Below are 11,370 nucleotides of genomic sequence, written 5' to 3'. Positions count from 1 at the left end.
GAATTCAGCCAGATATTTACTTATAAAAAATTTACTTTGACATTTTGATTAGTCCTAGTGAAGTGTATCTCTAATTTCCTTGATATTTCCTTGTGATTCAACACAGCTATCTCAAATTTTGTCTGTTTTGGGATGTTTATACATTTGGTTCATATTTTTTTTTGAATGGCTATCAGCCAGATGTTATATCATTTTAAACTGTGTTTATTAATTACAGTTTTCTGTTTTATTGCACATTGTATAAACGTAGATGTTATACCCTATGGGTTGCAAAAATAAATTATAATTGATTGATATAAACTAACGCGTTCTTTCCTTTCCCCCTCCCCCGTAAAGATTTGTTTATTCGCTGCTTTGGCCAAAAGGTGGCGCTGATGACGCTTTTATCTGTCAATCGTTAGATAATAGGTTTTTAAGCGAGTGTAATATTCCTCCTGTAATATTCCTCCTCCTTCCCCCCGCTTTTCTTCTTTTTCCCTCGTCTATTGCCCCATATTGGACAATAAACAAGAGAGGGAAAACGGAAGAGAGAGAAAGGGAGGGAAAGTATTCCCGTACTTTAGATGCTAACTCCTTCTCCCCCTCCTTGCCTTGAGGAAGCCGGAAAAAGAAACAAATAGCAGCCCCCCCCCTCCCCTTCGGCATGGTCACAGAAAAGCGGGTCGCGGGGTGCAAATGGGGGAAGAGAAAGGCAGCAATAAAGCCGAATAAAAGGTCCCACACCCCTACATTCCAGCGCGCCCCGGCCGGCTGTCCCCGAAACTAAGACTTCAGAACCATAATTGCTGCGCGGTCGGCAGCAAGCAGCCAGGGCGACGTTGTGTGCGTGTGTGCGCGCGTGAGCGTCGGGTGTCGGTGAGTGTGTCGGTGTGCCTGGGGACCAGCCACCGCGTCTGCCCGAGCTCAGCGCCAGAGATGCCGCCAAGCTCCCCTTTGCAAATAACAATGTGGCATTTTCGTCCGGGGGGGAGGCGTCCGAGCCTTCTGCCTTCTTCCCCGTCATAGCGGATTGTGTGGGGGCATATCTTTTACATATCAAGGCGGGTCGGGGGAGGAGAGAAGGCCCGAGATCAAGAAGAGGAAGAAAAGGACGAGGAGTAAATGCGTGCTTGGAAACAGACGCGCCAGCAGTAACACAACAAGGGGGTGGTGGGGTGGGAAATCAGCAAAAAAGAAACTTATGGAAGAATGAAGGAGATGGTGGGCGGCTGCTGCGTCTGTTCTGATGAACGCGGCTGGGCAGAGAACCCTCTGGTCTACTGTGATGGGCATGGCTGTAACGTGGCGGTGCATCAAGGTAAGACCCCCCACCTAGCCTTTCCTCCCCGCGGATACCTTGGCCAACACCTCCCCCCCTCCCGTTCCCCGCCAAACCCCGACTCGCCTTCTAACTCTCCGGGCACTTGCCAGAAGTGGCTTGGCAGATCTGGAAAAAGACCGTGGGGTTAACCGGGACCACCTCCTCCCTCACTGATTGCCTCCCCAAAACCTTCGCAAGCTTTCAGTAAAATAAAAAAGCGGCGGGATTGGTTTTCGACATGGAGGAAGAAGAGTTGGAGGCGGGCTAAAACATACATCATCATCCCCGCCGCCACCACCACCACCACCATCATCTTCATCATTGTTATTGTTGTTGTAACCACGCATTGAAGGAATTCTAGCGCCTTTTGTTCCGTTGGGATACACTTGACAGGGGAGAGGGAGACGGATGCAGTGCTGTGCAAAAAAGAAAGAAAGAAAGAAAAAAGAAAAGGGAGAAAAGATTTGAGGAAAAAGGTTAAACGTGTGGTAGCCTATGTATGTTGCCTATGAAAAGCATGATTTTAGCCTTCTCCACTGACTATCAGTATGTCTGTGTATATGCTCCTAGTTATTGCTTTGTTTTGCTTTCCTGTTCATTAATTTTTAATTGCACCACCATATAAAGATGGTGAAGATGGGATACATCTGAATGCCAACAGACTCCAGAAGCATAGAGGGGACAGGGAAGTGTCAGTTTGTAATGGATGTTGTAAAAATATATTATTTGACGTAGATTCAGAATGGCAGTGACCTCTGACTGTCTCCCTCAGCTTCCTTCCGGATTAGCTGAGCTTCTATTATTAGCTGCCCTGTAACATTGGGGATTTTTTATTGTTTATTTCAATGTTTGGGGTGGGGTGGGAGAGGGGGGACTTTTTGGCCTGCAATTGCAAGTGAAGCAAAACAGAAAGTCCCAAGGACCAACCTGGGAATATACTTCTTTGCAGAGCCACCTGGTGTAAAGAAAGCTGAAGAGTGTGTGTGTCTGTGTCTGTGTGTGACAGAGAGAGAGAGAGAAAAGAACATTCTCTTATTACCACTTTCTAGTTACCTGTAGTAGATCATTAATCCTGGACATATCAGACTGAAGTAGAAATACCTCAGTTACACCCTGCCTCGGAGCTAGATTTATTGTTGTAGCCTCACATCTGAGAGCTAAATGACTGAAAGGGGAATGAGCATAGTTTAGAATTCTTTGCTGTGGTGAATAGTCATTTTAAAGGAGAAATCTTCATTTGGTCATATACTGGACTTCAGTTTGTGGCAAACCCATTGTTCTGGAACATTCATTTACATAGGAGAATAACGGGGGCTGCCTTCTTCCCTAATGTCTAAACTTCATCTGTGATAGCTGAAATTTAACTTTTGTGAATATTCTCCCGGTCCACAAATGCTGTCTTCACTTGGCAGAACATATTTGTTTACGTAGACTTTTTAAGTTTGATGGAAGTTGGAGGAGGCGTCCAAACAGAATTCATTTCTTTTTTTTTCCTCTCCTATAAATCTTACAATATAATAAATTTATATGACCTGGTTTTATAACTGACATCTTTTAAAAAGGGAAACAGCTGTCACAGGAGATGACAGTATCTAATCAATTTTGGCTGGTCTAGATAAATTTAAGTGTTGCTGGATCTGGAATGAACCTAGATGGGAAACCACCAGAACATCCCAGGACAACTGGAAGATTGGGGGTGGGTGGGTGGTGGAATCCCAGAAAAACATAATGGCAACATATATTATGCAAAGATCACAGTATTTATATATTGCATATATGCATATTTACATATAGTATTTACATAGGCATATAATTACCTAGAGTCAAGCTTGACTTCAGTGGGCATGTCATCTATTATCTAGCTTAATGAATGGTTTGTGCAATACCAGTGATCAATGGAGGTTCACCAAGTGATCCACCACAATCTTACGGTATTTGTTACCACTAAAATATTCAGAACTCTGCATTCTGACCATCAGCTGATTTCCAAAAATGAATCACTGGCCAAAAACTTGTTTATGCAAGTGCATGTGTGGATAATACATAGGTAGTAAGTACTTCAGTTCAAAAAAACTGACAATAGTGAACAAGAATGTAGTAAGAGACTTTAAGTCTCATCACGCAAGTAACAAAAAGAATGAGTTAGAAACTAAAATAGTTAATATCAAAACAAAGGATTTTAGTAAAGATCTTAGTGCTGTAATGATCAATAAATTTCTATTGAAGAACATTGAAGAACATGAGTTACTACAATGCCATGGGATGTTAATGTTTAATTATGAATTACTGTTTACATTTAGTTTAAAAATCCTCTTAAAATGCAGGGGATCGAATACACAAATTCAACCATAATCTCTACATTACTTGCTAAAAAAATGTGAACTCCTGAGCTTTTAAAGACAAAAATGTAGGGGTGTGTGTTTAATTTGGCGTTTCCTGCATTTTCCAAATATTTATCTAGTAGTTCTGAACAGCAGAAAGTTTCGGATATAGTGATCTAGATATACAATGAATTACACTTTATTCATATTACATATTATATATTTCACAGCATAAGATTTAACTTAGGTTACAGCTGATCATTTTATCTAGTTGTTTCCACAATAAAGTTTGAAATGAATCCTTATTTAAAATCAAGTCTATTTTAGTAGCTTTGATGCTAGCTCTTGAATATCCAACACATAAAAATAATTAGGCATACAAGCAAATTTGCAAAAAAGAAACGTGTCAGGTGAAACAGCATCTATAGGGAAGGTAAAAAAAAAAGTTGGTGGTTGCAACAGTCCTGTTTCTTTTTATGTTCTTCAATAAAAATACACCTACAAAAAATATACAATATTTATCACATTGCTAGAACCACTAATTTGACCTTTTGACAACACCTACCCCCATGTGGCTGGTTAGCTGACTGTTAGGGAGAGCTGTTGCAGCTAGATGTAAAGTTAAGTTATAAATACATTAATAGTGATTAACAGTTTGTAAAAATGTTGACTAGCCTCCTAAATGGGTAACATTTTAGATTTCCCCTTTGGCCATAGAACTTTGAAATATTGGCAATGCAATGTAAAAGCCCAGGGTTTTTATTAAACTTATATCAAGGTGATGTATTAGGATGGGGATGCACATTTTGTTACTACAATACCATATCTATTTATTAAACTTGTATAGCTACCCCCGTCTTAACATATGACTGGGTGGCAAAATCCATTACTGTGCTGGTTTTGCAGGAAAAGTTTTCTTTTATCTCAGACATACAAAACCCAGTTTGGTCAGATAGGACTGTCACCTTAAAACTTACATGAAGGTGTAAAGTCATCATACTGGTAGTTACCTTATCTGCACTACAAACATCTTTGCATAAGCAAATAAAGCTGTGTAAAAAGACGTAACCTTTGAATTGTAATAACTAACTGGTGGCTACATGACTGTCTATTGATTTAGGAAACAGATATTTGCAGCTAGGCTATATAACTTTTGATGGAACTAAATCCCTTCCTTCCTTCCTTCCTTCCTTCCTTCCTTCCTTCCTTCCTTCCTTCCTTCCTTCCTTCCTTCGCTGTTGGCAGTTAACTCAACTTTTCCCAGATGCTGATTAATTTAGAAATAATTCTATAATTAAAATTCAAAATATTTCATAATAATAAGGAAGAGTCAGAGCTCTGCACATCTGTTCACTCTCTAGGCAAGATGCTTATGGATGGGTATCTTCCATTTTTTGCTACTTTCTTTATCTTTTTAGAATCTGATTATTAAAGTGGAATTGGACCAAGGATTGTTCTTTACAAAATAAGACACATGATCATCAAGTTAAAATTCCTGGCCTCACTTTTCACAAATTGGGTGTTTTTTTGTTTTTATTTTTTTGCTGCTGCTGCTGCTGCTGCTGCTGCTGCTGCCTTATTTTTTAATGTGTGCCATTTTTTAAAAGAATGATCTGGCTGAAATTTTCAAAGAGCACTAAGGACCCGTGAATATTTTAACATTCTGAGAGCAGTAACCTGGTTATTGGCATGTGTTACTCACCTGTTAGGTGCCCTTAGGCAGTGGTCCCCAACCTTTTTTGTGCCAGGGACCAGTTTCATGCAGAAACACTTTTTCAAGGACCGGGTGGGGGGGTGGAGTCCGAGTTTGGTGGTTTGCTTGCAGACGTTTCACTACCTGAGTAGGTAACATCTGATGTTGTTACCTAGTTGGATAATAAAACATCCGCCAGCAAACCACCAAGTTCAGGGAACGCCAAGGCCTCCTCATTGCAACCCTGAGCAACAGATATTCTCTTCTATTGGGACATTTAAAACGGAGGGTTTCAGCTGCAGATTCAGGAACTGTGCCTGGCTGAGGAGCGCCTTCAAAACTAAGCCTGGGTGGCAGCAGCCCACTGCTGTCTCCGCGACTCAGGACAAGTCCCTGCAGAATGGCTGAGAAGCCCCGCCTCTCGGCCCTGCCTTCCTCAGCCTCATCCTTCAGGTGTCTCCCTCCTTTTAATAACTATTCGCCTCTTTTTCTCAGCCAAAGCTGATCCCAGCAGCATTCACCGAAGGCGAAGGAAGCCGCCATTTTTATTTTATTTTTATTTTTTATTTTTATTTTCTTTGCGGCCCGGTACAAAATGATCCACGGACCAGTACCGGTCCAGGGCCCAGTGGTTGGGGACCCCTGCCCTTAGGTACCAAAAGATTTCCAGTTAATGTTCAAACTATCGCTTTTGAACTCGAAAGGCCTATATGGTTTGGCGTCTAGATACTCACAGAATCAACTTCTTCTGTCTGTATCAGTTATCTAGTATGCTTTTCCTAGATTACACAGGGAGAGGTTTTGGGTCATTACTGCCATGAGTTTACCAAAAATACATAAATTTTAAAAAGGGATAAAAACATCCCATTTTAACAAAATATAGGCAATTAAGGACAGAGGTACTATTTTTTAGTCACTGCTCCAGCTTTATGAAATACTCACCTCCCACTTCCTTTTAACTTTTCCTCCATGCCTTTTAGTAATCTGGAAGCCATGAAATAGAGTTTTTTATTTTTCATTATCACAATTACTATAATTTACCTTTGTGTTGTTAAAACTTTGGTTAGTTATGGTTTTTTTTTATTCAATTAATTATACTTACAGAAAATGTTTTTTAATGTTAAGGAAGCATTTTTTAAATTGTTTTATAAAATGCCATGAGCTTGTAGAATAAATAAACATAATAAATAATGACATCAAAGGTACAAGTAGTAGACTGGATGGTGCATTCATACAATCTTGGGCTGCAAGTATCTCTCCGGGGATTGTGCTTGATATCCTGTAGGTTCCCTGTTCTGCCTCCTTTCTAATTAAAAAAAGATGGAAAACTGGGATGCAGAAAATTTAAACTTCAACCTCAAATTATGTATTTATTTAAAGATTGCCTCTTTAGAAAACCAAAGCGATAAGATATAATTCAGCATTTTATTTGAAATTGTAAACAATTGCCTGTCAGAAAGGATCAAGATAATTTGGGGTGCTAGAAAACATCAGGAAAAATTAAAAGAGTACTGAGGAGCAACACCATCAGTTTATCTGCTGGTAAATTAGTGGCTTGTATTGTAACTTGCTATGCTCTCGCAGCTGCTGTTTGATAAACAAACAAATCCCCTTCCCATAAAAACCATTTTATCACAACATTAATAACTTACTCTCAAAACTACACATCCACTAGTCCAAAAAGTTAGCTAAGACTGAAGAAAATCATATTGATCAGGTGTGTATTGTCTAGCGGAGTTTTAAAAATAAGTGTGTGCCCCAATATGATTCCAAAGAAGGAAAATTGATGAGGCATTTCCATCTGAATGGTTAGATAGATTTTCATCCTCAACCCATTCCTTCATCAAACAACAACTCTGAGATAGAGGTAAAGGTCCACAAATCGTGTTTATTAATTATCTATCTTTTAACTAGTGCCTAATTAATGAAAGCTCGAACTGTTTTCATTTCAGTGTGCAAAGAAAGAAAGAAAACTCAGGTTTCTACAAAAGCTATCATTCATTATAATAAAAACTGTTCTTAATAATTTCTTTTTTATTTCTCAAGAAATATGCTTGATACAAAGTCATATGTAAATGAATACATGATCCTAAAGTTTGATTTAATTGAGCTGCCAAGCTAGGCAAAAGGACTTCTAGTTAGTTTATCGCATTTCTATTCTTTCACAACCGAAAAAAACCCGCTTTCAGCAGCTTACAGTGAATCAAAAGATGTGTAATGATAAAATACCTTAAATATCTAACCTTGTGAGGAACAATTAAGTGGCAACGTAATTTAAACATCCTCCAGAAAAGTTTCATCTTCAACACCTTCTGGAAGGTAAACAGCATCACAATTAAACAAACCTTCAGTGGAAGACTATTCCAGAGGAAGAGTAGAAAAACAATACTTTGAGTTTCAACTACCTTGTCCTTCCCAAAATGGAGAATAATCAGCTGAATCTCCCACATAATCAAAAGTCAAGCAACTTCTGTGGAGCCTTTGTGGTCCTAAAAGTAATTTGGGGCTGAGCCCTGAAGGGCTTTATATATTAAAATTGGCACTACATCCAGGAGCTAAAAGGGAGCCAGCGCAAGGCCTGAAATATAGATGCAATATGATCCTACCATCTATTCATAGTGATGATCTGATTCATTGCATTTTCCACCAATTTTTCATCATCCTTAATGCAACCCTATACAATAGTCTAAAGAAATGGTGATGGAGACGTGCCAATGAAGCAAGGTTCTGATATCCTGGATAAGATCACAACTAGGGCATCGCTGTTACTGGGCAGATGCCTTTCATTTGCTGATAGAGCAGAAGCCTTAAGTCCAGGAGGATCTGCTCCTGTAGGGATAGTGCAGCTCTGTCTAGAATTACCATTGAGGCCATAGGGAGAATCTGAAAATACAGTGTTACTAGACTTACATTTTAGCCCATTCTTTCCCATCTAAGCCCATATAGTCTCCAGGGATCTGGACAAACCTTTGACAGTATCTTCAGGGTGACATGAGGTTGCAATATAAAGCTAGATATTATGCCCAAAGCACCAGCTGGCCTCCCCCAGTGGCTTCATGTAAATATTAAATAACTGGGAGAAAACTGACCCCTGCAATCTCTCACAAGTGAGCAAACACCATGCCAGTATCTGCTCAACTCTCACATAGATTCCTCTATTGCTTCTATGCTCTTGTGTAATGAGCCAGTGTAGTTTAGGAAAAGGATTTGTCCATGAAATTTCATTGAGTTAAATTCTTTTTCTTAGCGTAACTTACTTTATGTGATATTATGAGTAGAAAATAGAAAGAAGGAAGAAATGTAAATATCCCTATCAACTTTCTTCAAAAAGAACAAAGGTTAAGATTAAAAACATACAAACAGGTCAATCCTGTACATGCCCATTCAGAAGTTAAGTTTCACCTTTTTCAGTGAACATATTCACAGATAAATGATGGCCTCAGATATGTTAAACTGGTGGATGTTTAAGTTTCTGGAAATTATAATCCAAATATATGGAGGGGCTTCTTTCTAGAAGGATCCCATCTTTTTGATATTTGTTCCTTGTAGGTTAAAGCTGTTATCCTCCTTTGAGATCCTTGTATTTTTCATGTAGGATGCTGGGATTATTTATATGTTCATATCCTTATGGGCATATTTATAGGTTTTTTTTTACTAGTTTTTCCTTTTATGGTAAAGCAACAGTAAATGCAAATAGTAATAAAGGGAGGGGTAGAGAAAGGAAGTAAGAAGGGAACATGAAATTTGAAGAAGAGATTATTAATAACAGATCCTACTGGATGTCACATTTTAAAATAAAGTTAAGCAAAGTTGGGAATCCAGACCTGGGCAATTACCCAAACTAATAAAATAGCCAGGATTTTCAAACATGGAAAGGAGAACTTTAGTCTCCTGATTAGTAGCAGAGATGTGTCTTCCAGTACAGTACTGTAGTAATGAGTCTGGCAACCGTAGTTATTCCCATGAACCACTTATCTTCACTATGACATAGATCTCAGAATTTAGACATAGTATTGATTAATAAGAGTGAATTGGTAAACTCTGAACTTGTCTTGGAAACAAGGTTGAAAAGATGAGAATATCAGTCTAGAAATGAGGCATCACAGGAAGAGTCACATTATAACAGCCAGGATCTCTGTATTTTTCATTCTGTCCTATCAGGATGGTTTTTAAAATTATTATTAATTAAATACATCACTGGTATTTGTATTTTTTATTGATTAATCTTTTCAATCTAGTGCCCTTTATTCTTTTTCCTCTGTAGTTATACTTATGTTCAGCTTCTCTGCCTTCACAACCTGGCCGAAATAGAAAATAGATGTAGATCTATATATCTGGAGAGGATACTAATTTGCAAACAACTACCTTAGTTAGTGTATAGGTATGTCAACATTTGTGCATAAAGTTAGAGGGAGAAACTGTTGTTTCTTCTTTTATTTATTTGGATGCAAAATATTGAAGCACATACAAATGAACATTAAAAAAGATTACTCGATGCACATATTCAGCCCATGAAATAGTATTGAGCATAAGAAATGAGCTCACATTTGTTTGATGGAATAATCTACTCTTAATTTTGTCATAATCTTACATTGTTTTGTTTGTTTAATTTGCTTTTTTTAAAAAAATATTTTAATAACCTTGCAAATCACTAGTGGAGGGGTTCTACTGGTATCCATAAATCCAGATGGACAGCTCCAAGCATTACTATCATCTAATGGTTATCCAAATTTTTCCTCATATACAGATAACTTCCTAGGGACAATTCTAGATCTTTGATCTTGGACCATTTAATAGTTATCCATATTTTTGCAGTCCAAATTTAGAATTTTTACATTAAACCACACTTAACATAGACTTGCCAATGCCATTCTGCATATTGTAGCTATTTGTTAATAGATTATATGATATTTGTATTTTTCCAGTATATTTATTTTTTGAAAAGCCACACACACCCCTTCTTAAATTATCACAAAGCAAATCTGCAAGGACAAGCTAAGCTACAACAGAATGCAGCATTGTGCAATGTTAATAATGATGGATGGTGATCTTGAACAATAATCATTATTATGAAAATAGAAAATTTACAACTATAGGCTTGGAATATTTTTCTCAGTATGATTTCAGAGAGAATGTGAGAAAGTATGATTTTAGAAAATACTGTTTTTCACTTAACCACAGCAACTTAGAATGGATTGATCAAGATGACTCATACATCTACCAGCTGTTTTTCTGCTGCTGAAAAATAAAAATCTCTTCACTGCCATGATGGGAGGTTCATCTTTACCTGTAATTACCTAAGCAAAATGGCTCTAAATCATTATATTTTCAGCTCGATATTCACATACACAAATACACATATAATGCCCATGCTCTTAACTATTTCTACTATATGTGAGTACGTTTGTGTGTGCACGTTCAATCTGTTATACTTCTTTGTGAATTTTTTTTGTCCAGGTTTAAAGCAGTTTATATATAATTCTGTGATGGTTTCTCATGGAAACCATTTGGACTGCAATCCTGTACAGGTAGTCCTCAACTTATAACCACAGTTGAGACTATATGTGGTAACTAAGGTGATTAAGTGAGTCATGCCTAATTTTACAACCTTTTTTCCATGGTTAAGTGAATCCCTGTAGTTGTTAAATTAATCAGCCATCATTAAGCAAAACCAGCTTCTCCCATTGACTTTACTTGCCAATAGTCAGCTAGGGAGATTACAAATGGGGATTGCATGACACACACACACACACGCACGGACGCACACACACACCCAGGATCCTGCAACTTTTGTAAATACATGCCATTTTCCAAGCACCAAAATTTTGTTCATGGCACCATGAGGATGCTGCATTGGTTGTAAGTGCAAAGAAAGGTTGTAAGTCACTTTTTTTTCACTGCCATTGTCATTTTGCATAGTCATTAAACAAATAGTTGGATTCCCTGTACACATATATTTCTGAGTCCTCTTGAACTTTGATAGAAGTTTCTTTACAATCAGTGTGCATAACATTTCTTTATTTAATATAGTTTTATTCTGGTTCTCATTAATACAG

At 38.0% G+C, this 11,370-nt stretch overlaps 1 protein-coding gene across 5 annotated transcripts in view; it reads left to right on the top strand.

The window, feature by feature from the left end:
* The first annotated feature begins 725 nt into the window (after positions 1-725).
* The window catches only part of MLLT6 (MLLT6, PHD finger containing), a 108,101-nt gene continuing 97,456 nt past the window's right edge, over positions 726-11,370 (top strand). For 3 of the 5 annotated variants that reach the window (XR_003375047.2, XM_026710836.2, XM_026710840.2), the window contains exon 1: positions 727-1,297. Coding sequence is in view for 4 of the 5 variants with exons in the window: in XM_026710836.2 (XP_026566621.1) it covers positions 1,189-1,297 (109 nt within the window). In the remaining variant the exon portion in view is untranslated. Of the gene's footprint in view, positions 1,298-11,370 lie in introns of all 5 variants that reach the window. The other 2 variants (XM_026710839.2, XM_026710838.2) reach the window with 2 other exon arrangements.

Source organism: Pseudonaja textilis, chromosome Z, assembly GCF_049901715.1.
Source record: "Pseudonaja textilis isolate UNSWEBS1 chromosome Z, rPseTex1.2, whole genome shotgun sequence".
Lineage (NCBI taxonomy): Eukaryota > Metazoa > Chordata > Lepidosauria > Squamata > Elapidae > Pseudonaja > Pseudonaja textilis.
Note: the sequence above shows the minus strand (reverse complement) of the source record. Positions and strands in the feature narration are given on the sequence as shown.